Source organism: Oreochromis niloticus, linkage group LG6, assembly GCF_001858045.2.
Source record: "Oreochromis niloticus isolate F11D_XX linkage group LG6, O_niloticus_UMD_NMBU, whole genome shotgun sequence".
Lineage (NCBI taxonomy): Eukaryota > Metazoa > Chordata > Actinopteri > Cichliformes > Cichlidae > Oreochromis > Oreochromis niloticus.
The window spans coordinates 22,053,779-22,081,733 of record NC_031971.2 but is presented as its reverse complement, the minus strand read 5'-3'; the positions used below and the strand labels follow the sequence as shown (position 1 = coordinate 22,081,733).

Below are 27,955 nucleotides of genomic sequence, written 5' to 3'. Positions count from 1 at the left end.
TGAATGGGATTTTTTTTCGGACATTTGAGAGGAAGATTCTGATGAGTGACATTGAGGATTTGGGTTTGCAGTGCTGTTTTTTTTTTTTTTTTTAACCATACGCACATCCTCAGCCACTGATTGAGGATCTGCTCATTAACATAACCAATAGGAGGCGGCGCTGTACACTTTATTGCTGATCCAGTCAATCAAAGGCTTTGGCCATATATACAGGTATATAGGCGATGTCCTATATTCCCAAACATGCTTTACTACACAGCCAAATAAAACACTCACTGAGGTCGTCTTTGAACTATGTCTTATAGGTAGGAAAAGAGGCTGGAACTCCTCTGTTATTCTATTAAGTGAAATAGCAGACCTGGGAAGTGTTTTCACATATTTTTGATTTTGAGGTACATGGACTGTAAAAACATGCTTGGCATATAGAGAAAGGGTGTGGATGCATCCTCACACAAGGGGCCGTTCTGTTTTTAATAAAGGAATTATTTTTGCTTAACCTCCAGCTCGGTCCCTACCAGCACAGCAGTGTATTACACTGCAACATGGAGTTAATGTGCAGCCGTCTCTGCTCACAGTGGGGGGAAAAAAAGGAAGTTCATAGGCAGGCAGGATGCACATGCCATCTCCCTTACTTGTAAATAGCTGGGTTTGGTTCTTAATAAAGAGCCTTCTTATCACTAGAGTGCACCATTGATGGCTGGATCGAATATTTTCTAAGAAAAAGACAAAAACGGGCACCCTCCTCCCCCGTCTTCCTCATGATGTACAATATTGCACGATTACAAGCATAGAAAAGGGCCTGTTGCATCTCAGTTTCTCCATTTGGATTGAGACTTATTTTTTTCCCTTGTTCTCGGAAGCAAGCATCCGCAGTATAAAAAAAGCATGGTTATTTATTGTGACAGTGTCATGTTTCTTTGAATAAAAAAAAAAAAGTGGAAAATCACCCGTGTTTTTGAAATCTGCACTTCCAAAACACAGGCATAGAGACAAACGCACTGCACCATAACATCTAAAAGCATTTATTTTTTTTTCTTTTTGGAAAAAATTAAATATGATCATGAGTATAGGCATACTTAGTCCCCGTCATCAACACAACCCACATGGTATCCACTCACTCAATGCTTAAAAATCAGGAATAACCCAACAGAAAACTGACAAAAGTACAAAAAATATTCAATCATAAAAGATGAACAAAATCCTGAACACATACTTGGATAGTTATATATCATTTATGCAATCCAAAGTGAAGTACTTCAGATGTAAAAAAGAAAAAAAAAACAAAAGTCATTAAAACCCAGCTCATTTTCAGAGCCTCTGACATGTCCAGGGCACGAGGCAGCGAGCAGAGCTGGGAGCACAGTATCCAGAAATGCTTGACCGCTTAATTTTGTCCATTTACACGCACTGGAAATAAATCAAAAGGCCTTTAAAAGCATTACTGGTGTCACTTGAGAAGCCACCGCAAGTTTCTAACTGGCCTTGTGATGCTATAAACAAGCTAAAGCACCTAAACATACCAAAGTTAGAAACCTAAACTTACCAAAGTGTATAAAATTTTGGTGCCGGTACATCTGTTAAATGCATCAGGTGTTCCCATATTTAAGCCAACTGCTGCAAAGATTTTTAACTGTTTTCACTTAGATATTCAAAAGGTTTTCAGTGGAAAGTTACACAGGCATATTTACAAAATATAACTGTGTAAAAAACCCGATGAGAAAGAAATATAATAAAAAAAAAAAAAAAAACACTGTGCAACACAGACACACAGAGGAAGAGGTCAAGAGACGTACAGTAGGATTTTCCCAGGGGATTTAATAAGCAACAATCATAACCAGATTAAAACGGCTGTAAAATGTCCATCCTGTTTTTTCTTAAAAATGGCTCCACAAAAGAAGCAAAGAGCAACAAACACAAAGGAAAAAAATAACATGATTCTGAGTAAGACCTACATACAATGAGCTTCAAATCATGACTACAAGGTAAAACCTTCTAGAGTGTGTGTGTGTGTGCGTGCTTGTGTGTGTGTGTGTGTGCGCCTGTTTGTGTGTTTTAAGAAAGGTCCATAATGTATCCAGGAAAGCTTTAAGAGTCAGAGGAGCTTGTACACAGGGTTGGGAAGATATAAGGAAGAGTCTGGCCCAGTCTCTACAGTCTTGGTTTCACCTTCAGTGGTTTCCTCTTTACCTGAAAGACAAAGAAGTTTTGAGTCAGTGTCAGCGCAATCATCATCAACATCTCAGTAGTGATCACTTTGTAATGCAGGTTGCCCCTAAAATCTGTAGGAACAGTAATCACTTTCATACCAGAGGAATATTTTCATTACCCCAGAGGAGGGAGGGACAATCAAAGCCTTTTTTAAAGCTCCTACATCAGAGTAGGTACTCTCTGCTCCAAGCGATCTGAAACTGACAGACTGCACGGTGGCGTCACATTAGTGACTCCTTCGCGAAAATCAAAACCGCCATTTTGAAAGCCAGTGACGAGGGATATATTGAGCGAGCAAAAGTTCTCTGGGAGAAAATACTTTGTTGATGCCAGAGGTCAGAGAGGAATAACCAGAAGGCTGTGAGCTGACAGGAAGGCTGAATTTCTGCTGACAAACTGGTAAAGTCGGGGTCAGAATTTGGTGTAAATAACATGAAAGCACCCATCCTAGCTTGTATTATGTTTCAGGCTGCTGGTGGATGTGTAATCATGTGGGGAGTATTTTCTTGTAGCACTCTGGGCTCCTTAGTACACACAAAGCATTGTTTAAGCACCCTCTGATGGCTGCTTCCAGCAGGGCCAAGGGCCGTGTCACAAAGCTTAATGAAAATGAGTTCACTGTACTCAAATGGCCTCCACGATCACCAGATCTGAATCCAGCAAACCACCTTCCTCTCATCCTCAGACCTCACCTCTGCAGGTCAATCTGTCTCTTTGTCCCTTCGTCATTCTGCTGCTGCTGTTTTGACATCTTGATGTTGATTGACTCTGCAGACGGGTTCGAGTTGGGGTCAGCTGCCCTTTTCCTGCCTCTGCTGGTTCCACCCCCCACTGGTGCCGCTCCTCCCTCTTTGTCAGCTGCTACTGGAGCAGCAGCAGCTGATTTAGGCGGGCGACCACGTCGTTTGACAGGCGACGCTTCTGTCCCGGCATCGGGAGCTGCTTTCTGACTGGGCTCGACCTGGGAAACGGCAGTAAGAGTTCAGTTGGGTAAAAACAGTGCTTAAACGCAGGAAATGTGTAGTTCCCACGTGAGATTACCTTCTTCACCTCTTCAGCCTTGATGACTGGGTTCTCATTGTTTTCCTGTGCTCTGCTCTCTGACGACTCGTTGGTAGAGCTGCTGTTACTGTGAGACGCAGAGAGCGTCAGTGATACCAGAAACTTTATGTTTAAGAGCGAGCGCCTGTAGCATCTGTGTCTGCGTGCTTACCTGTTCTTGTTGATTGTTGAGCTCAGAGGAGAGGAGTTGGTGCTGGTGTTACTGGTTGTGTCTGAAGCTGTGGTGGTCTTGGTGAAGATCCTCCTCCCTGGTACCGTCAGAGGCTTGTTCACTGCTCCTAACACAGGAGCTGGTTTGGGCTACATAGTGAAAGAGAATTCAGCTTTCTGTGCTCAGAATAACATGGAAAAATTTTTTTAAACCTCTTAGCTCCACATCATGACTCAAATTTAGAGTTTACTGAGAAACTGTGGGTAACTAACCTAATGTAACGTAACAAGCCTCGGTGTTGTGCATTTACCTTTCCAGTGAGCAGCATTTGTCTCATTTCTGCCGTCAAATACTCTTTATCATTTTTGAAGTCCTGTTGAAAGAAATTAAAAACAAGACAACTCATCACCGTAAACCCAAACCACAAATAAGGTCATGATTTAGATTCCTAACCGCACATAAGCACAATTTCCCAGCTCTATACCGGCATGAATCACTTTCCATCCCCAGAAAGAGGTCAAACAGCTCGATTTGTGCCTGAGATGACTAAATGTGTCCAACCCTAACCGTTTTCCTGTCTCTCACAACACTGTGTGTGTGTGTGTGTGAGTGAGAGAGAGAGAGAGAGACAGACATATCTTTGTGAGGACCAAAAATTGGAAGTTTACTATGCTTATGGGGACAAACAGCCCTTATGGTGAGAAAAAAGGGGTTGTTCCCCTGAGTTTGAAGGCGTTTTTCAGACTCAAAATGTGGTTTTAGTGTTAGGGTTACAATTAGGTTTCCGTTAAGAAAACGCTAGGGAAAAGCATTATGTCACTTAGATGTCCCCACAAAGATATGAAAACACTGTGTGTGTGTGTGTGTGTGTGTGTGTGTGTGTGGGGATGGGTATTAACATCTTCGTGGGGACCAAAAATTGGTAGTTTACTATACTTGTGTGGACAAACAGCCCTCGTGTGAACCAAAATCTCGGTCCCCACGAGTTTGAAGGCATTTTTGAGACTCAAAATGTGGTTTTATTGTTAGGGTTACAATTAGGTTATGGTTAGGTTTAGGGTAAGGGTCAGGGTTAGGCATTCATTTTTGATGGTTAGGGTTAGGAGATAGCATTATTCCAATGAGATATCCCCACAAAGATATAAATACACACGTGTGTGTGTGTGTCTGTTACCTTGTCCTGTATGAGGAAGAACTTGGAGGGTAAGACAGGCTCTTTCGGACAATCCAGGTGACACGCAGTGCTCTTGTTGGCGATCACGAAGAGAGCGACGTCACAGACAATGTACAGTTTCTGTAATCACAACATGAAAGAAAGCCATTCAGTTGCCCGATTGCTAAACACACTGTCTGCCCAATAATGCAAAATCCAAAGATTTTACTTTGTAATTTTAAAGAACAGGAATGACTCAAATTTACAGTTTACTGGCAAACTGTAAATGTAATTCAAAGTATTAACTCTTATATAAACTACACTGGAGGTCCAGTCAAATGTCTTTAAATGTTAAAATGCAAAACTGTAGTAACACTATCATATACCTCGTTGGCCTTTGCATCATCAGGACACTGAGCATCCTTGGTTTGTTTGATATTTTCTACCATCTTCCTAAGAAAGGCATGACTGTTGTTCTCATTCTTGGTCATCAGCACTTCAAGCATGAACCACAGGCATCTATATATGAACACACACACACACGCAAAATAAATATTCTTCATGCCACAGCTGTATGATCATCACTTATCTGTATTCATTGGGCTTTATAATAGAACAAAAGAGCAATTTAGAAATAAGAGCATTTTTGGAAAGGCAGTCTCAGCTGGAGACTAAATCAAAACACACTCACTCTTTGATGTCTTTGAGCTGCTCATATTCATGCGGTTTTGTGAAGTCTGGGTCATGAGCCAGCAGGTGGATCATGTAAGGAACCACATACTCAGGAAGAAGAGAGACAAGTTTTTCTGAGGAGAAAGAGACAATAGCTAATTTTAATGTGTGTAAGTAAGTTTCTATGCCCCCTTTTTCAATGTGGGAAAAAGAAAACGCCAGCTGAAATGTTACTTGCTGAATAAGTATCTCAATAAATCTCAGCAAACAATGCTGGCACTTTTTCCTGTGATGCTGTGTTTGAATTAGAAAAGCTAAACATAAAACTCTAAAATGACCTTTGGCAGGAAAAAAACAAAGCTGTCCTGGATGCTGTAATAAAAACAAACCAACAAATAACAACCATTATCATCATGTTTCTCTCTTCTGTTTGATGCTTTTTTAATTATACAGTGACTTAACAACATCTGACTAAAGTATTTATTCCAACTTACTCAAAAGCCTATTATTAACGTGACATTAGTAACAATTTCTACTACATTTGAATTAAACATTACCCTGATCCTCTTTCATCATCTAAACTGCCATCTAAGAAAGAGCATGTTAAAAACTGCACATCAAAGGTCTTTGAAATGAAAGCAGCAGCATAATAACTGCAAAAACTGATGTTTTGGCGTAAAAACGTCCAGAGGGTGAGAACTGACCCTGAGCGAGGGGGTTTTGTTTGATGTACTCTCTGCGGACGGAGATGTTTTTGAGGAGGCACTGTCTGGCATGTGCGCGGCGCTCCTTCACCGGGTCCTTGGCGCACAGAGCGAACACAGCCAGGTATTCGAGGGGCAGCAGCAATTTCACAAGAGCCAGGTGCAACTTCTGTGCAAAGATCTGACGAACCTGGTAGCACTCGTCCTGCACGGAGAAACAAACAGAGTCAGTGGATATGAAAAGTTTTTTTTTCTTTAACTTTTTCATCGATGACAGAGGCACTAAAGTCTGATATGAAGGTGAGACTTGCATTGATAACGAGGCCACACAGCTGAAACTGCTCAGGTGTGATGATTTCATGGTAACATGGCTCTTGTGCCAACTTCATAATGGCTCCACCTGCAGCCAGCCTCAGACGGGACATGTCCGATTTACTGTCAGGAGTAGGAAAAAACAACCAGTCACCTCAAAACACGAGCCAAGAAAAATTAAGGTCTCCATCAAAAGCACTCCCACACTCAGCAAAGGGACCTCCAGCCCCAGGTACCTGATCTTCTTCTGCTCTGTGAGGTCTCCTTCGCTGACCAACATGGCTGACAGCAGGCGCAGGGTGGAGTTTGCTGACTTGGATTGGTTGTTCTTCATTCCTAGTAACCAACGCACGAGCAGTTTGATGGCCTGAACCTTTGGGAACAGAAATTTAAAAAGAGAAAGATCCGTGTTATAAAGATTCTGCTTTTAAAATATAATGACACAAAAAGATTTTTGATGAAGAACCTCAAACAGACTGTATTACAACTGATATCACCTCTTACCTTAGCAAGAACTTCAGGTGAGACTTCGTCATCAGTGGTCCACAGTTTTCCATTCTTGTTTCCCACCGACTGAAGAAACAAAGGCAGAAGCCAATCAGATTTTCACTTTTTCTTTTTGTGCGCGTGTGTGTACACACACACACACACACACACACACACACACACACACACACACTTCTTGCCTACATGTAGGGGTCTCCACTTACCCGGTCATTCATGAGCAAGTCCTTCACAATGAAGTTGGCAACAATGGATTTCATTGGGGAAGCAAACTGATCTGGAGCCAGCATGGAAATATGGCCCAAGGACACGAGAGGTGTGATGAGCTGCTCTGGGACGTCTGCGTTCAGACTACGTGACAGAGGCTGGAGGTGAAGGAACAAACGGTGTGAATACATCAATACAAAGAAAGGAAAGATGACAAAATGTTTGAATGAAGGAGCCACATATTTGATATGCAATCGAGGTGATGTAAAAATCATACGATTGCTCAAGTGGAATAGTTGAATACCTCAAAAATCTGTGCCAGCTGCACTTCCTTGTTGTTGAAGATGGCATGAATACAGTGAACAGCCTGCTTGGCCTGGTGAGGGGTGCCCCGCTTGGCCTTCTGATGCAAGATAGGAATCAGAGTCCTGATGGACAAACAAGAACAAGCGATTTAAGACCAACACAGCTAATTTTGTAATTTTTTTTAACCCCTAACTTAGCATCTTCAAATGTATAGTGCTGTTATTTAATGACTTACCATTGGTGAAGCACCGATAAGTAAGTATATTGAAAGTAAAGGCACATCTCTTGAAACTTAAAGACTCCTGGTGCATTTACGTCTCTGTAAATTTATGTCACTTACGATCTTATCTGCTGTAACTCCGTCTCGATCTTCTGCCCGGTGTTTCTGAAAATCTGGATGGCTGCCTCTGCAACTTTGTCATCCTCCATCTTCAAACACTGGAGCAGAGACTCGTAGGTCTCTGCTGAGTGAAATGCGGTGGGGTGGGTGAAAGACAGAACCTGGAAAAAGTGAAGGAAATGTTTTCTAACCAGTATCATACAGGTATTTTGTTCTTCTTCTTCCTCTTATTGTGTGCTGGTAATTTGATTTCAGTACACTTTGGTGACAGCATGTACCTTGAGTAGCTCCAGTCCTGAGCGGATGGCTGTATCAGGGGTAACACCTTCCTCATCATCATCAGCTGTGCCCTCAATAGACTTGTTCAGCAGCTTTACCAGAGCACTAAAGTAAAAAATGCAACATTGATTATTACTACTCCTATATTAAGCAAATGCATGTCCAAATTTGTTTGGTTATAGCTTCAGGAAGTAAAAAGGGTTAAGTAGAAACTGTTAGACTGCAAAGCATAAGAAGTAAAAGTCATTCAGTACATGTGTTTACTCAGAATGGTTTTTTTCCACAATGCAGAAAGGGTTAAACTTATGCCCTGCCAGAGGCCTGCAGTTACACCTTATCACCACTAGGTGTCTCAGTGAATGAAGAAAGCCTGTCTATGGTAAAGTGTTACACAATAACAGAGACAAAGCTAGGGCATGAAGCAGTCTGAGTGAGGGGAAGAGAGACACTGCTAGTCATATGACTACCTGTTTTGGAGACTATACAAAAACACAATGGTTTACTTTGACCCAGTTTACTGGAATCAGAGTTTAAACTTAAACACATGTTAACATTTTAGCTCTGTTTTGAGTCCATTCCATCAGTTTTCACATGCAAATGTTTCTGACCTGATGGCTTCAGAGTCGATGTGAACAGGAGCAATACGCTCCAACAGGAACTTCACCATCTCCAGGAACGGGTTAGTAGGCTGTTTGGGAAACGTCAACTTCCGAGTGATCTCCCTCTGCAGAGAGTATAAACAGCATCATAACATCTTAATACTTGTCCCTCTGTGCATGTTATTATGCATGCACATTCACAGCAAGCCACGTATTACTAAAACTCTGGTTAAGAGGGGAAAAAATGTAAACCTAGCAGTTTGTTTTGCTCTCTATCACAGTTCGAGACTGAAATCTGTCACACTAACCATCTGCATTTTTTTGACTGACTGGACCTTTAATTTAAAAATAAAGTTGTTTTGGTTATTTCATGCTTTTGGTCTGATACATTCAAACTAACAGCACTGAAATTAGGGACCGAAACATTAAAGATGAGAGAGAAGAGAGGAGGCATCAAACATGTCATCTTACCACACAAATCTCAGCTTGTTTGCAGGAGCACGTCGGACTGATGAGCATCTCCAGCTGAACTCTGAGCTTCTCATCCTCACCGAGTACCTGATTGAACTTCTTCATGAAGTCCTGAGCTTTCCCAGCATCTGGGAGGTTCTCTGAAAAGACAAGGCAGAGTTATAATAGGCAGTAAGTTATGAACCTAAAGGATTCAAGCTGACCCACTTGATTTTCCATCATATATCCACAGGCTGCAAAAATGACACCTTGACATAAGGACTGGTGTAACCGAGAGACAAATATTGACCTCATGATTTGTGAACAACACACATGGACTTGTTAGGCGGCCATGATGCCACCATTTGCATGTACCTGAGAACTTAAAGCGCTTTATACAACATGCCTCATTCACCCATTCACACCCTAATGAAAGCATCATAGAGGAACTTGGGGTTCAGTATCTTGCCTAAGGATACAGGCTGAAGCCACCAGTGATCAAACTACCAATCTTCCCATTAGAAGATGTCCTGCTAAGCTACAGCCAGGAGGCAGGTTTTTAGGTGTGAGGACAAATGCCCCACCTGCTGCTCAAACCTTGCTTATGAGGGGCAACAAATCAAAGAGAGAAGATTTAAAGAGAAGGTGGCCTTAAAGGACAAGGACCTCTCTAGTGTTTGTGTGTTTGCAACTTACTGGCAATACTCATCAACTTCCCAAACATTGCTGTGTTGTTGGCCTCAGACTAAGAGAAAGGGAGAGAGAGAACCAGGTTAGTTTTAAAGAAGAGGATGAAAGAGGTGATCAGTGCGTGTGTTTGCATACATGTACCACTGGCAGCTTGTGGAGGTCAAGCAGCTCCTTGACGAGGCTTCTGAGCATATTCTGACACTTCCACATCTCATTCAGGGCCCTAAAAGCAAAAATTAATTACACTGAGAGAAAAATGTGGCATGAAGCATCGCGAGAACACAAGGAAGATCAATATACTGTCCTTGTAAAGCCTGGATTATACTCTAATGCAGACACGGACAGCTGGAGACTCGAAAACCGAGTATACACTCTTGTTATGCTTCTTTGAAGTCCACTTGTCTGCCGCCTGGGGCACATGTGTAAGTTGTGCATTGTAAAACAAATTCTCTGCGGACAAGTCCATGGTGCCACAAAAGACAAAAACCAGGCAGGCACACAGACATCCGCACAGACCCTTACGGTTACCACAAGATGATGAAATTTACATCACTCAGATTCTAGTGAACTTGTACATGTGTAAAGTATAATCCAGGCAGTTTTCTGGTGTGTGTAATATACAAATATACTGGTCAATTTTCATTTGTACATATCTATGATGATTTAATGGTGTCATTAGTGTGAGTTTACTGACTTGACAGCATTTGTGTCCAGGCAGGCATACAGGTAGTAGAGGCATTTCATCTTCTCCTCTGTATCAAGATTGTGAGGGACCATGTACTGGGCAAAGATCTTCTCGACTAATAACCTGCAGGAAAGGAAGGAAGAACTGTTTGAAAAAACAGAAAAATCTATAAATCAGCTAGAGTGAAAGTTTAAAGGCCTTCTCTGCTATGTTGTGGTTACATGTCATCTACCCAGTAGTGGACAACTAGCCTTATTCTGCAACATTAATCCAGGAGAAAAACTCATTATCAAAAACACTGTAGGAAAACAGTTCCTTTAAAAACACATCAGACTCTAAGTTGTCCTCTTAGCCTGGAGCAAAGACCTGGTGCTGTAAAGTGGTGCACTGAATTGGTCTGTCAGCCTCATTTCTGATTACTGGAGCTGCTGCTAAGGCTGGTCTGCAGGTCACAAGGTACAAATGTTCAAATATTTCACCTCAGTCCTAAAATAGCTTCAGTACTTTTACTTTTTTTGCCCTCGCAGATTCGTTTTTGCCTTTTAAAATGCAAATGAAATACAAACAAAACAAACAATATAAAATTAAAAGTAAACCTCTTGGGTTTTGTGAATTAGATTCTTAGCAGCAGTAACTCATTAAGTCAATTTGTAAAGCCTGCATGTTCTCACTTGTCGTCGATGCTGTTCTGATAGTAGATGTGCAGCAGTTTGTCTTTGATCCAGCTGATCTTTTGGGCAGACTCTTTTCCAGCCTCGTGGTGCAGACAATATTTCTTGTAAAGCTGAGCCAGGCCCATCATGGCCTCCTTACGCACACGCCACTGCAGTGAGAGGGAGGGAAAGGGAAGAAAAAAAGATTAAAGATGAAAAAATGTAATTAAGATTTTGGAAGTAAATTATATTATTTCTTGTTTGATAAGGAAATTATGTTGCATTCAGGGAAATTTCATCTCTTTTAGGAACACTGTTATATGTTATACATGATTCACTTCATAAGGTCAAAAACTACTGATGACGGCACTAAAATAACACTCTTGTTGCCATGACAATGTTAAGTGACAAGCCAATAAACCCACACGTCACTAGTTCTAATGTAACACATGCCCGTTACAATATCTGCACTACAAATATTTATCTTACCCTCTTGTCCAAGGTCCTTTCCCGTACAAAGCCTAACAGCTGGTCATTGACCAAGTTGAGGTCTTTTTTCCCAGCATTAATGATGGTGACGATGACATCATGACGAATGGCTTCCTCTGGGTCGTGGGAACGCACCTTCAAATACTCTGAGGGAATGAAGAATAAAGATAAGCAAGAATATTTCTGTTAAATCAAGATGAAAAACAGTGGATTGAAAGTGGAAAAACTCCCAAACACAACACAAAGCAAACCTGTCAGGTCTTTTGCCAAGTCTGGGTGGTTCATGAGGCAGTGGCTGGCAAACTTTACACACTCTAGCCTGACTGGTACGTGGATGTCATTGAACCTGGAAACCAAAATAAAGTTACACATAATTAATTTAATTAGGGATTAAACTTTGAAGGTAAAAAAAGGTGCCTCAGTAAAACTAAATAAGACTAATGAGGCCTACACTGTTTCCCCACACAGACTTTACATAGGCAGGTCTCACAGGCACCAAAGAATAATTGCCAATTTATTTTAAGCGTTTCTTTTCTTCTTTAAGTTTTTATACAGAAAACGCCCTCTCTGCAATACAAGTACTAGAGGAAAATCCCCTCGCTATTATTTTTAAAGGTTAGTTACTGCTTATTAGTGAGCCTGTGCCCTTCCTGCCTTGTGTTTTCTCTGCTGTCTGACTCACTGGCCAAGTTGCTCTTGTGGTGGTCCTCACTATCGTTCAGTTAGATCACCAAAGATGAATACGTCCTGCTTGATGTGCTTCAACCCCACAGTCTTGGACTTGCTGCAAGCTCAAACTAGAACGTTGGGTTACTTAATGTAATCCCTGGTTCTTTGATAAGAGAGTGGGAATCACCTTGGTGTGACCAACTACGGAAGTCACGATTCCCATAGTGAAACACCGAGCGAAGTTAGAAAAATAAAACCATTATTCAGCTGCCTCTAAATAGAGGGCTGAGTCCACCTCCTTACAGGACTCCTTAAATGAAGGGATCTTTGTTCTGCTCTGGACAGCTGCTGTAACCAGAACCAGGTAGAGAATTTTTGCATTCACCGCAACACCATCCAGACCCAAGATTGGAGAGCAGAACAAGGACTTTCCATTACTGGGTGAAGTCCACTGAGTGTGGGAAACATGTGCTGTCATTTGACCTTAATAATTATACTTCAAAATTAATAACCAAAACATGTGCATTGCATACACACATGCACAGATAACCCCATCAGCCCAACCCTCACCCGTCAACACCATGAATAGGATCCAAATCTGTGGGAAACCTAACTAGCGGGACAAATCTGTACACATTTTACCGATATGTGAGCTGAGGTCACACTGTACACTGTTCACTAATTCTCCATTAATCTCACCTCTTTTTGGAGCCAGGAAACTTTCCCTTTCGCCCCCATTGTGCTAAATGGATAGACCAGTTCCCATCTAAAACACACTACAAATCCGATTTATAGATAAATCATAAGAGGATGGAAGTAAATTCACTTCTCACTAGATAACTTCTCCTTAACTAATATAATTGTAATAAAAATTACACTTTTGCATCAATGCCATCTCTTTACACGTTTCTTTGTCTCTTGTGACTGAATCGAGGCAGCTTAAAACATTACTTCATGTCTGTGTTCACGTCACCCACCGTCCTAGGAAGCACTGCCACAGAGGTCTGTTCTGCGAGGCCAGCTCAGAGTCTTTGGCCCCGAACAACTTTGCCAGCAACCGTACAACAGCAAGACGCTCCTCACCATCATTGCTCTGCAAACACAAAACAAAAACACACACACACTTATTTTTAATACCGGCTGCAGCTTTTATCTCATCTTGAAGCTGTTATTAATACTGTTCATATCTTGTGCTCAGACCCATTTCACATACTGCTGCACATACAGAGCAGCGCGTGTGTTTCAGCCACTCCCTTGAAGACAGTTTTATTTTAAAGTATGCATTTTTTTTTTTCCTCTTGCTGGTCACTCATTCTTAGAGTATCTACAGAAACGGCTCAGTTATGACGGCCAACTCAATACAGAGGTGGCTTACTGTGATGGTGGAAAGGTACTGGGCACTCAAAGACTCATGTCATAACAAAAAGACTTCATACAAGAAAAGCTGGTCTTCAAAAACATCTGCATGACAAACAAAACAACTGCGCATCTAACTAAGAAAAAGAAACGTGAACGAAAGATAACAGACGAGTCATTACTCAGTGGTGATGTGAGATGAAACCTCAGTGATGGACTGATATCTCAGCCAAGAGTGGGTTTTGGCAGATATCGCCCTGCTGACTGATACCAAACAAGACGAGGTTTACTGATGTCTGTGGCTGATGTTTATCGGCTCTACCACATCACTCTTGCTCTCGCTAAATTTTCAGAGCTAACTGGATGACGAACTGAAATATATTAAAGCAGGTCTTTTTTTCTGATGAAGATTTTTGCTCTAAAGAACAAGATCGCGGATGCAAGCGACGGAAATGAGCTTTCTCTGAAGGGTGGCTGGCCTCTCCCTTAGGGTGATGAATTCGGTTATTCGAGACATCCACATCGAAAGGAGCCAGTTAAGGTGTTTTGGGAATCTAACAAGGATGCCTCCTGGGTGAGGTGTTCTGGGTATGTCCCACCGAGAGGTGGCCCAGGACATGCTGGAGAGATATCTCTCAACATGTCTGGGAACATCTTTGTGTTCCCCCAGATAAACTAGAGGTGGTGGCTGGGAAGAGGGCGGTCTGGGCTTCTCTGTTTAGGCTAATGCGCCTGCAATTTGCCCCAGATAAGCAGAAGAAAATAGATGGATGGATGATTTTTGTTTTTCAAGTAAAAAGAAATAGCAAAGAGAAAATAAACAGGATAAAATACTCCCAGAGAGTGTCACAAATGGGTGCACTGATATGTAAAATTGCTGAACTCACAATGGTCAGTAAGAGAGAAAAAGGTTTATGCAGAGACATACTTTAATATTATTTATTTCATGCCTCCTTATGTGTTCTGAAAACCAGGTTTAATGAAATTATCAATATTTTCATATGAAGATTCTGCCACGTTATATTAGAGGAAGCAAAAAAAAGCCTTGGTCACTAGCCTCAAGTGAAACTGAGTGGCCAGCAGAGGTCTGTAAGCTCACTTCCTTCTAAATCTAATTCAAACCATTAGCCTGCACTCCTCAAGGGACGTGAAGGTAATGAATCACATTCTGCACAGGCCCCTTCTGGAGCCAGAAAAAGATTTAGGTTACTTAAAAAACAAAAACAAAAACTCATTAAGATGAATCTAAATTTGTCAAATACAGTCCTCCACTTTTCTTTTAACCTTCAATAGGTTGACAACCCATTAAACACCAACACTACAAAGGTTAAATAATATTAAAAATGCATACTGTTCATCAACAACAGGGTTAAAGTCTGTTTTGTGATCGTTGTCTTCACCTTAAGCTTGAACTCCAGCTGTGGCATGACAGAGGTAAGCAGCATAGGATCAATGGCAAACAGTTCCTGGATGAGGTCAAAGACGTGCTCTGATAAATCGCTGACTGATGACTTGCCCATCACTAAAACCTGATTGAAGAACTAAAGATGAAAAATAAAACACTGCATTAGATTAAAACAACATTAGAGACACACTGAAATTTAAACAGACCAAATACAAGGTAGAAGGTGCAAGTAAAACATAAAATATGCAACTGAATGCAGGATGCTACGCACATTTGCAATACATGTCTCAATGGTCTGGACGGTCCTCTTCAGCAGAGTCTTAGCAAGATCATATGCTTGCTTGTTCAGATTCTGTTCAAAGGAAGGTGAAAAATGAAAATTAAATCAATTGAAGTGTATTATCCTTTTGATTTTATACTGTACATGTTCTCCAAAAATTGATAACTTTTTAAACAAATAACTGTACATGTTTTTGCCGTCTACCTTGTGTGCAGGGATGAGATTAATGAGGATGGTGTCCAGCAGCTCCTGTGTGACACCATCTCCCTCCATGATGATAGAACTCATCAGATCCAACATGTGCATCTGTACCTTGTGGTTATGGCTGTTACTATGAAGGAAGAAAGACAGAAATCCTTTCAGTGTTAATAACGAGAGGAATAATTAAACAAACAAAAATAAAAACAATAATAATGATAATCAAAAACTAACTATAAACAATTCATACAGTGTTTATTATAATTCTATTTAGTAGTAAAATCTAAACACATACATGTCTTTATTCTAAAATAAATCACATTTATCGGTTTTCCTTCTTCTAAGCAAGTGACATATTTTAAACTCTGGTGTAAAAAGAGTCTGACAGACTCGAGCAATAACAAAAGTCTTTACTTGATAACAGAGAAGAGTGTTTTGAAAAGCTGGATGAAGATCTCATTGCAGTCCTCCAGCTCAAAGCAAATGTTGTACGACTTCACCCAAGCCAGGTTCTATAGAAAACAACAAAGCCATCAATGTTATTGTTCTTTTTTAGCAGTTAATACTATTACTGTGTACTTTACCTTGAACTAAAATCCATAAACACACTGACTGTGTATGGTTAAAAGCTTAAGATGCTATCAAATATTTACTATTAAATTACTATGACCACACAAAGTAACATATCCTGCTATTTCAGTAGCTGGAAACGGAGAATGGAAATTTTCCTTGAAAACGGATTAAATTATTAATTACTTGTGATATATGACGTATTTTTGTTAGTCACCCAAACTGTTTTAGCTCCAAACATGAACAGTGATCTCTCCTTTAGCACCTTACCTCCAGCAGGTAGAAGTATCGGTTAAACTGAGGACTCTTGGTGTCTTCTAGCCCCTTTAACTGTCTAGTGATGAAGAGGAAGATGTCCTAGGGAATTTTGGGAAATTGAGTTAGTGCTGTTGAGTACACACAAGTTTCACAGTAGTAGTGACAAAGATGATCAATGGAGGGCTTGCAACCAATATTCACTTGAGGTGTGCTTCATGGTAAAATAACTTCGCTGTGGTTTTGAATGAAAGAACTGGACGTCAACACTGTAATCTTGCTGCAAATTCAACCATGCCAGTTAATTCACAACTCAATTTTGTTTACTTTTGATGTCAAATGATATTAATGGACTCAATAAGATCTAAGCACATTTTTAAAGGGGTATGCACAATTACTACACTTAGAGATTAAGCTTTGGTCCCTCACTAGTAAGGGCACTGTGTAACCGCATGTGGTGCAGGTGTTAACCCATCACGAAAGAAAGCCGCTGACGCTAACAGTTTTAACATTAGCCACACCCCGGAAAACCAATATAACCCTGCGTGTGTGCATGAGATCACAGTAGACGCACATTTCAGGGTCATTTTGGTTCACCATAAACTAGCAATCAAACACACTCAACTATTAGCCAGGAAACAGGCCAATAAGTGAACAAAAGTCAATATTTTTATTTAGTCCATGATTTTGCTGACAACTTGTCTAATTATCAAAAATCTGGACTACTACAAGACTCCCTTGAAGACACTGTTCAGTCCAAGGTTGGTATCTAACCTTGAGTTTATCATGGGAGGTATAGGGAGCCTCAGGGGCATAGATCCTGAAGATATCAGCCAGGCAGCAGGCCACTAGTAGCCGAACATCTTTATTGGGGTTCCTAAGGAAGAACTCTGATGCAAGGTGGAGTGCCAGGCCGAGGTATTGCTGCTTTTCCTCTTCTGAGTCTTGATCCATGTCCATGTATGTCTTCACCACCATCTGTTAAACAGAGTGACAAGGGTGGAGGTTGAAATGGTGGATCCATGCATTTAAAAAAAAATAAAGCAAGTGGAATATTTCACAGCTCTGTTTCAATACAAAATAAAAAATATAGTTGCTTGTGTTCCCAGTGTTTTCGTCATAGAAAAAAAAAGGTATGTAAAAAGTGTGAGGTGAGCTACATCTTGCCCAAACCTACTACAGACCTTCTGGCTAACAGCAACACCTCTATGCCAATGGAGAACGCACCCTAAGAGGTTCTACAAAAATTGCTGAATGGCCTTTACATACAATGCAATTGTAATGTAATTAATCCCCTTAGGTTAATAGAAAAGCAGTCTCACCAAAACATCCACCAGAGAGAGCAGACAGGCGACTTTTCATCAGTATGACATAAGACCGTACTGTCACGAGAGGCACGTTTTCCTTACCAAATCCATTTATGAGTTTCTCCTCTACAAACATAACATTTGCAATGTATTTTATGATATATGGCTGACCACTAGACCAGCTACACCAAATGAACAACAACTCCACTGTCTTGGATTGCAGCTGATAACGGTAGTCGTTGTTTTGCTCTGGAGCCTGGCAAAGCAGAGCTCCAAGACGGTGGCCCTGGACTACATCTAACCCAGAGATGATGTCTTCTTTAGCAAAGCAGCTGGATAATAGTATGGACCACCACATCAGCAACCTGCTCAGCAGGCTAGCAATTACAGGAATTGGGACGGGCTTTAAAACAAGAAAGACCAAATTATTGACGCACGGCATCATCTTCGAACATTTAAGGAAACAGAGGCGCCAATGACGAGAGGTACCAATGCTGTGGGTTATAAAGAGTTAAATGACTAAGATAAAATGACGACTTGAGTAGAAAGTGGCAGCTTTCCAGCACTCATTGGTGTTGATGTTATCGTTGCCCTTTGGATTATCACACAACACAAACATAAACTTCAGTTGAGGACCCTTTTATTTCTCAGTAAAATGAAACACTGGCTTCTCAAGCTTGTCTTCACACCAGTCTTATCAATCCAATGACTTTTTACAGCTACGATATCTATCTTTAAGCTGCTGCTTCCTCTGTGCGTGAGTGTTTATGTGTATGAGAGCGAGCTGAAGCATAGCAGCAGAGCTCAATAACCAGCCAGCAGGGGTGGGGGATGGGCCAAGAGCTCCAGCAGACTGCAGAGCACCACAATTACTCTTACAGACAGACACACACATACACACCTTTCACTCCTACACACACTCGCACATGCACCCCAAGCTTCTCTGTCGAAACACTCGCTACCCAGAGCTGAGGCCCTCCACACCGAATGTGTGGGACTGTTTACCTGCATTTCTGCAACCTAAATCTAACAGAATCTTTAGTTCAGTGTGACACATTTTCAAATAGGTGCTAAACCAAGTTCATGACTCTTGAATCTACAACTGCTAAACGTCAGGCTAAAATTAGGCTGAAGTCCTTTCAGTTCAAAACAGTTCTGTGTATATACAAAGGTAGGTATTAATAAACCTGTATCCAATTAAATTTTAACAGTCACAGATCTATAACCAGGTGCATCATCAATCAAATCTGATAAAGAGGTTTGCTTTCTTTACTACAAATTAAACGTCTACCATCTGTGCTGTTCCAGTTTTTCCTCATTATATTCAATTAAGACTTCTCTGAGTAGCGCGTGATCTTGTTATGATTAAGCCACAACTTTATCCTCTAACATGTTTATTTCAACTCCTTCCTCTTAAGAGTCTGTTTGGAGAACAAATGCATAGTGAGGGCCTTGTAGTGCAGTGTTACTGCAGACTATTCATCATGATTACAACAAAACAAAAGGCGCATGGACATTTACAGAGCTTCACCTTGACCACCTAAAGCGTACAGACCCAAGTGGGCTATGGATGCCTTAAGTATAACACTGATGTAACAACGACAAAGAGGACAGTAAAAACAGTGAAGCCAGGTCAAGTAAAGTACAACATTTTACTCATCCAAGAGCACAAGCTCTACTCTTGTGCAAATCTAATGTGTAAAACACCAGCCAGAGTTCATTATCAAACTACCTCATCAAAAAGTCTAAGAGACACGTTTATAGCTACTCCCATTTACTGCACATATGCTTGATACATGTTGGTTATGAATTTCTAAAGACAAAAAACAGAAGCTTTCTCTAAATAGACTAATAGCTACTTTTGAAGCAGCCTGAGACAGTAGCCACCTCCACATATAGAGATGACTGACAAGAGCTGAGAGTAGTTTTCACACATGAACTCCTTACGATGAGAACCAGGTCTGTCCTTTCTCACATGTAGTACACAACAGGAAGTAGTCCACTTCAGACGCATTTTGACTACTGGAAATATTCTGTGTGGTTTGACGGGGCCGAGTGCAGCAGGAAGATATATCACCCACTTTGAATAGATCTAACTGTTACTTGCACTGTGCTCAAATGGGCTCATTTGTGGGAAGATCGCAGGTTAAAGACCGTTTAATGTCCAAACCAACTGCGTCAAACACTTTTGTTCTCGCATGTCCCTCTGTTGGGTAATAATTAGAAACACACAGAGCAGCGCATGTGTAAACACATTTAGTGTCTAACGAGACAACTTTTTTAATTTTACTTTGTATTTTATTCACATTTTACACTTGTATGTAGTGAGACTGTTGAGTTTAACAAGTGACAACTGCTGAAAATCTTCGTGTTGGTGCTTATGAAGTAAAATTTTATTATATTTTTATTTTTATAGTTACATTTTAAGGCCAATGGAATATTTTAAATTAAGAAAACACTTTTTAGAAATGAAAAACAACCAATAAGACACATTAAGGTGTGCTGAATTTTTTATTTGCCTAGTAATTCCACCCCAAGTGTACCAAACACCACAGCTGCAACCTCAGAATCCAAGTCCTCCAAAACACTCTGTTTATGTGCTCACCAGTTGACAAGTTGTCTTGTCAGATGCAGCTTGACAAGACTGGTTGCATGAAATTGCAGCAAGCAGCTGGTCACCTAGAGGTTGAGCTTTCAACAACCTCAACCTCTAGTCTCTAAGTAATCAACTCGGACTGACTGCAATTACTCTCAGACAGACGAAGGCAAAGGTTTGCAAATGTTTCTCATCCAATTTAAGAATATTGTCAACACTGGCTCCCGACCAGCTGTATTCTGGTTATGTCTCTATATAAAAGCAAGAGAAAGATGTTCTTGTGACACTAACGAGCAACGCCACTGACCAGCCAATCACTGGCATGCTGTCTGTTGACATCACATTTTTGGATCACCTTGGAGCACTTTGAACCCTGGCAGAGTAGGTACTAAAAAAGGACTTGGTACCAGGCACTATGACCTAATGAAAAACCCAGAAAACCGAAGTGAGGCGTAGCAAGCCGACCGAATTAGGTAGTAATGGAAAAGAGGTTTAAGTTGCAAATGTGAAATTCTGTGCAATGCGGATGGCAATAGATCTGCAATTTTTGTCGATTTATCACAAACAGATTACACATAACTGCCAACTTGACTCAGTCTTATTGTATTACTGTCGTAACACACCTAAGGGCCTTTTAATGCTCGCCACGTCACGATTTTGACATGACATCCTGTGTTGTGAGACACAATCTTTGTTGTGCATCAGTCAGTTATGCACTTTTTGATTTTTGTAACTCTAACCTTTGTTTACGAGGGCGTATAACGCAATACTGTCTGAGTGGCAACACCGATTGTTTAGGAGAATACTGCTGTGGCTTCTTGTGCCTTTAAAGCAGGCATAAATGGCTGCATCTGTATGATGATGTCACAGCACTGAGAGAAGCAACCACTGTGGAGGGTATACTGGCACCTAAAGTTGCTTTAAAGGCATCAACACACTGCAAGTGATCTCAGACCTGGTCCTCATCTTTGAAGCAACCGTGGTCTCCAACAACAGTTTTTCCTAGTGTGACTGTAGCATAAAGAAATTTGTTGCAATTAGGTCATATGCACAGCATTGCACTTGCATGTCTTTCAGGCAACCACAGAGAAGACTGATGTCATAACATATAAATAGCTGAAGTATTAAAAACAATGAAAACTGTCCTCTGAAGCTACTTTGTGCTTTTCATGCACGTGTCTCCTTCTCTGTGAACTCCAATGTTGCCCTGTTTCCTGTCCAGGCCCATTTGTTGACCAGTCACCATTCGACCTACATGTAGCCCCATGGAGATGATGCTATGTGCTGTGGTATTCGTGAAGGACTGCACACAAGCACGTCTGCATAGGTTGCACACCCAAAATCTTTCTCTCCAATTTGCCAAATACCCAAGAAAAAAAACAAAACAAAAAAACAAAACACAAAGGCACTACCTTGAATCACACTTCTTTAACTAGCAGCACTAATTGCCCACATTGAATTTACAGTATATCCATTACTCTTATCCATATAAGAATAAATTAGTCTTCAGGTTTGACTTAGCAATAACGTGTTCAACTATTCAGGTTTTTAAATAGGGTTTAAAACAGTGAATTACAGCTGACACACAGACAAGCAGATGCTGTACACAATGGTTTGTTAAACTTAATAACTGCATGACTAGTCTGTGGTGGTGAAAATAATGGTCAAAGCGTCAGCGCATGGTGGCAGATTTTGACTCAAGCAGACTGTTCCTGCAGAGCCCATAAGGATGCATTTGATTTGAAGGTCACTGAAAGTCCCCAAACCAAAGCCATTCCCACCAAACGTTTAAAAGCAAAGCAAACAGTACACAGAATAATAATACTAAAGCATTAAAAGGTAGTCCAAGTTGTTATGTGTCTAATACTTAATACTTCAATGAAAAAAAAAGATGTGTTATATCAAGCTTGTTTAAAATAAATAAATATAAATATAAATAAAAGTATTAAATATTATCCCAGTGACTTGAATAGGGCTTTATTACAGGATGAGACAGCCATTTTTCCATTTGATTCATCTTTAAAGCCTGGCTAATACAGACTCAGCTTGTAAGCTACTCCCACACATGAAGCATTTTGCAGCTCACAAAGTGAATGTAGCCATGTCTAAATAGGAGAAAAGTGAGTAGGGACAGATATTGGCACTGATTTTCCATCTTCTTTAAATTCTGAATCAACAAATTCTTTCAGTGCGTGCTTTAGAAGCATCTGATGAATACCAATGTTGCATAAAGCGTAACATTTTATCCTTGAAACCTGAAGTTCTTCAAGAAATGGGCTCCACTGCTGTTATTTTTTCATGGCTTAAGTGATATTTTTAGGACTACGTGTACAAAATAAATTATCAGGAGTAATAGACTACATTGTGGATATTTTTAAAATTACAGCTACATAAGCATTGCAAGTACCTGAATACACCTAAACCACTTTGAATTGCCTGGTTTCCAATTCTAATTCTGCACTACTGGATTTGCCAGGACCTCAGCCTGAAATCTGCTGAACGTGTTACACAGGATCGACACAAGCTTAACTCATAGCCAGAGATAATGTCTTGTCAACAAACAGATCAACGCAATGAGTGGTTTGGTGGGCTATCCTTGATAGCAATACCTATGAAGTGCCATTTAATGGACTGAAAGCAGCCAATATGTCAATTCAATACAATTTTATTTATATAGTGCCAAATCATCACAACAGTCATCTCAAGACGCTTTATATTGTCAGCTACAATAATACAGAGAAACCCCAACAATCAAACAACCTCCTATGAGCAAGCACTTAAAAACTCCCTTTTAACAAGAAGAACCTGCAACCACAACTGGTCACAAAACTAATGTGCTGTTTTTAAATGTGGAACAATCATGGTCTCACATCAATCAAGAGTTTGATATAGTACTTACTTACAATATAACACAAACTTACAATATATCACAAACAATGTGCAACCTACAACTAGAAAATACACAACGACTATATAATTTTACCACACAACTCAAAGTCTAGAAAACATAAAGAGAGGAAATGACATCAAAACCCTTCTAAAATAAAATACACTAACTTCTTTGCTGGCAGCACAGTACAATGCAACCTCTACTCCAGATCTAATGACAAACTCTCCAGCACAGGTTAAACAGTTGTACACATCTGTCTTGTACAGTCTGCACCCTGCCATTCAGTACATTTGCCCTACATGACAAGGCCAGGGGTTGTGTTTTTTTATGGTCACTCTAATCAGTTCTCTGATGTCCGGAAACCATTTTTAATGTGGTAAACACTCTAATATGATTAAAAGGAATCACAGGACCCCTGAATAAACAAAGAAGAAATGCAGACTTTAAAACTGCAAAGCATTTAAAGGGTGGATATAAAGGTTAAATGCACACCTCTAATGTGTATTTTTTTTTTATAATAAATAACTATACAGCAGTGTTAAGTGTTAATTACTGATAGTGATACACCTATAGAAAACTCTCCACAATCTTTAGCCACCACTGGCTTTACAGTACTCTCGAGTGAGCTCTAGGGTTATTGCTTAGCACTCCAACCCAAAACTTTACTGTCTTGATTCATAAATCAGCCTTGGATTCAGTTACGTCTTGCAGCAGCTTCCAATAAATAAGTTCTAAAATCCAACTGTCCACACGGATTGAATTCCAGACACAGTTAGCAAATAGCAGATAAACACAACAGAGGAACTCCCATTTCCCTCAGGTGAGGGTTAGACCACAAACAGGGCTAAAAAAAGATAATCTGGAAATTACCAGGCAGCCACAATCACAACTGATATATAATGTCTCTGCATAGCTACTGGGTAGGAATATAATGAATTTAATAATGGCCTGTCAGTTTTCTTTGTTCTATCTCAAAACCCTCAGGTGAATTTACAGTTGATGACACAGTTGACTGAAATCTGGTGACTGGAGGCCATTTGACTACAGTGAGCTCATTGTCATGTTCAACAAACCACGGTGAGATAATTCGACATGGTGTGTTGTCCTGCTGGAAGCAACCATTATACGATTGATACACTGTGCTCATACATGGATGGAGATGAACAGCAACAATAATCAAGAAGGCTGTTGAGTTTAAACAGTCTTAGTTGATACTAAGAGGCCCACTGTGTGCTAAAAAAATATCTCATACACCATTACACCACAAGCAGCCTGAAACTGTGTATACAAGACAGGATGGATCCATGCTTTCATGTTGTTTACACATAATTCTGACACTTATCATCTGAATGACACATGAGAAATCAAGGATAATCAAAGCAGGCAATGTGTTTCCAATATTATGGTGCACTATTTTTGTGGAACTCAGTTTCAATTCCAATATATTCCATTCCATTCATTCTCTTCCGCTTATCATTATCAGAATCGTGGGGGGAGCTGGAGCCTATCCCAGCAGTCATTCAGTGAGAGGCAGGGTCGCCAGTCTGCCGCAGGGGTAACACATAGAGACAGACAACCACGTTCAAACTCACATTTACACCTATGGGCAATTTAGAATCAACATTTAACCTAACCTCACCAGAGTACCCGGAGAGAACCCACGCAAACACATGGGGAGAACACGCAAACTCCACGCCGCCCCAATTTCATTTCAATTCAGTTTTATTTATATAACACCTAATCACAACAACAATCACCTTAAGGTGCTTGATATTGTATAGGAAATCATACAAAAATACAGAGAAACCACAACAATCAGATGACCTGTTCTTAGCTGATAGGAGTGGCAGGCAAATTGATCTTATGTAGCCCATCTGTTTCATCAAAGTTCAATGTCTCAATGGTTCAGAGATTCTCTTCTGTATACCTTTGTTATAATCAATGGTTATTTGAGTTACTGTTGCCTTCCTATAAGGTCAAAGCAGTCCTACCATCTGCTTTGAAAATCACAGCATCAACGATCATACCAGTCCATCTGACACCTAACATTTTCAAAGTCACTTAAATCATCTTTCTTCACTTAAGTCATGTTCTGACAGTTTTCTTGACCATGTAAGCATGTAGTTTTTGCCATGGGATTGATCAAAAATTTGCATTAACAAGAAATTAAACGGGTGACTAACAAACTGGCCATTGAGTGTATATATTTTAGTCCTACAAATTTAAGAAAAATTGGCTTACAGTTGCCCCAAATTAATAAAAACAGATAAAAGATACTTCTAGTATGGCCTAACACTGTTGTGCTTTTTAGGCTAGTTCTAGCTGTCACATCTTTTAAAGATGTGGTAACTCCTTAAGTTTTATTTACATCCAAAAAGGTCAGAAGACTCTTGTTTATAATCAGTTTTATTACTGCGGGTCCCTTCTTAAATCTTACTTAAACATGACTCACTGTTCCTGTTTTGTTCACCAGCAGTAAAAATAGCTTCAGTGTGTAACGTTTGCTTTTCTTGCATTCAGATTTTGGGACCATCCCATTTTTCCAGCCTGGGGAGATAGGATGAAAGCCTAGAAAAAGTTTAGGCCTATGAACAATACCGCCGCCTGTTTTGTATGGTGTCACACTCAAATTTAAAAACACTCTGGTAGGAACAACATGACAAGGAGTATTGTTTACAAGCAAAATAAGAGCCAAGACAACAAGGGCCAATAATGACTTAATATAGAGCAGTTTACAAAGTTAGAAGGGTTTTTGGCATTGCGCCATGGGCTGGACACTCTTAAATGACGTTAGGGCAGCACAAATTGTGTTTTATTACAGCAAGAAACCCCACTAAACATACCTTCAATCGTTTGACCATCTCATCGTTACTGATTTTGTCCGTAATCTCTTTAACTCCAGGAGGATAGATGATTCCTTCCCCCGCCGGTTTCTGCTGTTGCGGGAACTCCATGCTTGTTGATATATGGTCCACACGGTCTTTTACTGGCCTCTATGGGTCAGAAAACAAAAGTTCAACACAACCATGCTACCGCACTTACCAAAACCTCGTTTTAAGCATCTTCCTTATTTGCCAATCATTAATTTTGTTTGCTGAAACTGATAAAACCGTACCTGTATATTTAACTATATTCTAATCCGGTTAACTTTTCAGACGGAAAGCAAGCAGTAAACAAGCATCGTGCATAATATTAGCTTGCATGCTAAACGTGCAAGCTAATAAACATCAGCTCTACATTTTCCGTAGATTTCTCCTAAATCATCGCCTGGATGCAGAAACGATTTCAGCTGCTGTTTCGGTAATATCACAGCTATTACTACAGCTAAACAGTTGTAAAATCACTTTAAATAACAACACGAGAGGCGCTGGTCTATATCTACTGTCATACTGGTTATTACATTAGCACGCTAGCTGCAATGCAAACATTACTAGCTAGCGGTTAGCATTTTGCGGGAAGGAAGTCATGTTAGCAGTTAGCATTGAGCGGCTAGTACACGTTAGCTAACTGGTTAGCCTAGGCCGCAAACTATTCAGGTACCCATCACATCTCCAGCTACAATCACAGAGGAAGTTAAGTATCCTCTCCTCTTTGCCTAAAATAGCCATGCTCGTGGCCAGTTCCTGTGCTTTACAACTAATGCAACTACTTTGTGAAGTTTAAAAATGAAGCTAATTTACTTGTTACTGTCTTTTCTCAACTTCCGAGCATCGCTCCGTGTTGCCGCTAGTTCACAGGCGAAAGAAGGGCTGCTGCTACCGTCGCCCTGAGCCCTCCTCTCTCAACACCAACTTGCCCCACGGATGATTTTGAACACCCTAACAAATGCAAAATGACTCTATTTTCAAATATACGACTGCGACTCAAACCCCGGGTTGTTTGCCAAGCGCTTCCTCGGTAGTATTTACCTCTTAAACAGGCCGTTTTAATTCATTAGTCTGACACAGGTTGGGCTTAGTTTTCGGCACAAAGCTCTCTGTCCGTTCAGTCAGTGCTGTTTGTGTGAAGGCTGGGTGCAGAACGCCCCCTTCAGTATCAGACGGGTACTGATGCACCACATACATGGCGGGAGTCTGTAACCGATAGCTGGCACACTTTCTGTTCCTCAACCCACTGTGGGTTTATCCTTAAAGTGAGCTCATATTAAAGAACATTTTGAACTCATTAAATGCAATCTTTATACTATTTTATCTAAACTGGCATATAATAACATACACACATTATTCATAGTCAAAACACTGGAAATATAATTGTATTTAAATGTTATTTGCAACAGGGTTAACTCTTACGTATGCTGAGACATATGCTCAAACTACCATCAATTTCCTTTTTTTAAGCCTGAAATTTGTTGACTTTTCCTAAAGTGACCCAAAATATTTTAGACAGTTGTGCAGGTACTATACTTTTTTATACAGGGAGGTTGTGCTGGGTAAAATGTGACCCATGTTTATTCAGATGGATTTTAGATCCACCAGTGTGGGTTAAATCGATTAAAAATTATGTTTTTTGGACATCTTGAAACTGTACATGCCACATCTGTGTGTATGTTTGTTTTTCCTTTGTTTTGTTTTTTGTTGGGGGGGGGGGGGGATTTCTCAGTGAGTGTGGGAAATGTGCAAATCAATTGATACACACAAGCATTTTCTTACAGCTGCTTTTAATGCACAGAATGCATTTGTGTTCTCAGGGTTAATTAATATTGAATTAATACTGATGAATAAATAATTATGAGGATATTTTTGATTATCTATAAGTGAGGAGAGTGTTTAATGGTTATAATGCGTATATGCTATTATAATAAATCCCAACAGTTACTGAATCCATCCTTGCCATTTTAACTTTCAGTATAACATAATCAGCTCATTATGGCTATTATGTTTTCATGTCTTTGGTAAAACAGGTTCTGTCAACAATTATATCTGCTACCTTTAAAAAGTAAACATAATTAAGTAAAAATGATTTATG

The 27,955-nt window shown here is 40.3% G+C and overlaps 1 protein-coding gene across 4 annotated transcripts; it reads right to left on the bottom strand.

Annotated features, from left to right (window-relative positions):
• Positions 1 to 1,231: 1,231 nt before the first annotated feature.
• pds5a (PDS5 cohesin associated factor A) lies at positions 1,232 to 27,047 on the bottom strand. 4 transcript variants are annotated; one of them, XM_005456869.4, is made up of 33 exons: positions 26,899 to 27,047; positions 25,834 to 25,983; positions 16,972 to 17,175; positions 16,213 to 16,299; positions 15,787 to 15,884; positions 15,379 to 15,505; positions 15,166 to 15,246; positions 14,890 to 15,030; positions 13,111 to 13,226; positions 11,716 to 11,810; positions 11,465 to 11,610; positions 10,994 to 11,145; positions 10,332 to 10,445; positions 9,773 to 9,860; positions 9,644 to 9,692; positions 8,969 to 9,108; positions 8,507 to 8,622; positions 7,898 to 8,003; positions 7,620 to 7,780; positions 7,278 to 7,401; positions 6,973 to 7,131; positions 6,767 to 6,835; positions 6,499 to 6,635; positions 6,262 to 6,385; positions 5,951 to 6,155; positions 5,266 to 5,380; positions 4,961 to 5,093; positions 4,596 to 4,715; positions 3,732 to 3,794; positions 3,422 to 3,570; positions 3,250 to 3,337; positions 2,901 to 3,169; positions 1,232 to 2,187 (listed from the first exon to the last, which is right to left on the bottom strand). In XM_005456869.4, exons 2-33 carry the CDS (start codon positions 25,942 to 25,944, stop codon positions 2,184 to 2,186), a joined length of 3,891 nt encoding a protein of 1,296 aa, XP_005456926.1. In that variant the 5' UTR covers positions 25,945 to 25,983; positions 26,899 to 27,047; the 3' UTR covers positions 1,232 to 2,183. The 4 variants fall into 4 exon arrangements, with proteins under 4 accessions (XP_005456926.1, XP_003452226.1, XP_005456927.1 ...); XM_003452178.5 differs by having other exon boundaries at positions 9,779 to 9,860; XM_005456870.4 differs by lacking the exon at positions 26,899 to 27,047 and adding an exon at positions 26,671 to 26,844.
• Positions 27,048 to 27,955: the final 908 nt, after the last annotated feature.

Coding starts and splice junctions, on each gene's coding strand:
- pds5a (XM_005456869.4), bottom strand. CDS start 25,944: ATGGAGTTCCCGCAACAGCAGAAACCGGCGGGGGAAGGAATCATCTAT. Junction 7,132..7,277: donor AGCTGGCACAGATTTTTGAG/GTATTCAACTAT, acceptor CTTCACCTCCAG/CCTCTGTCACGTAGTCTGAA. Junction 5,094..5,265: donor CAGCTCAAAGACATCAAAGA/GTGAGTGTGTTT, acceptor GTTCATATATAG/ATGCCTGTGGTTCATGCTTG.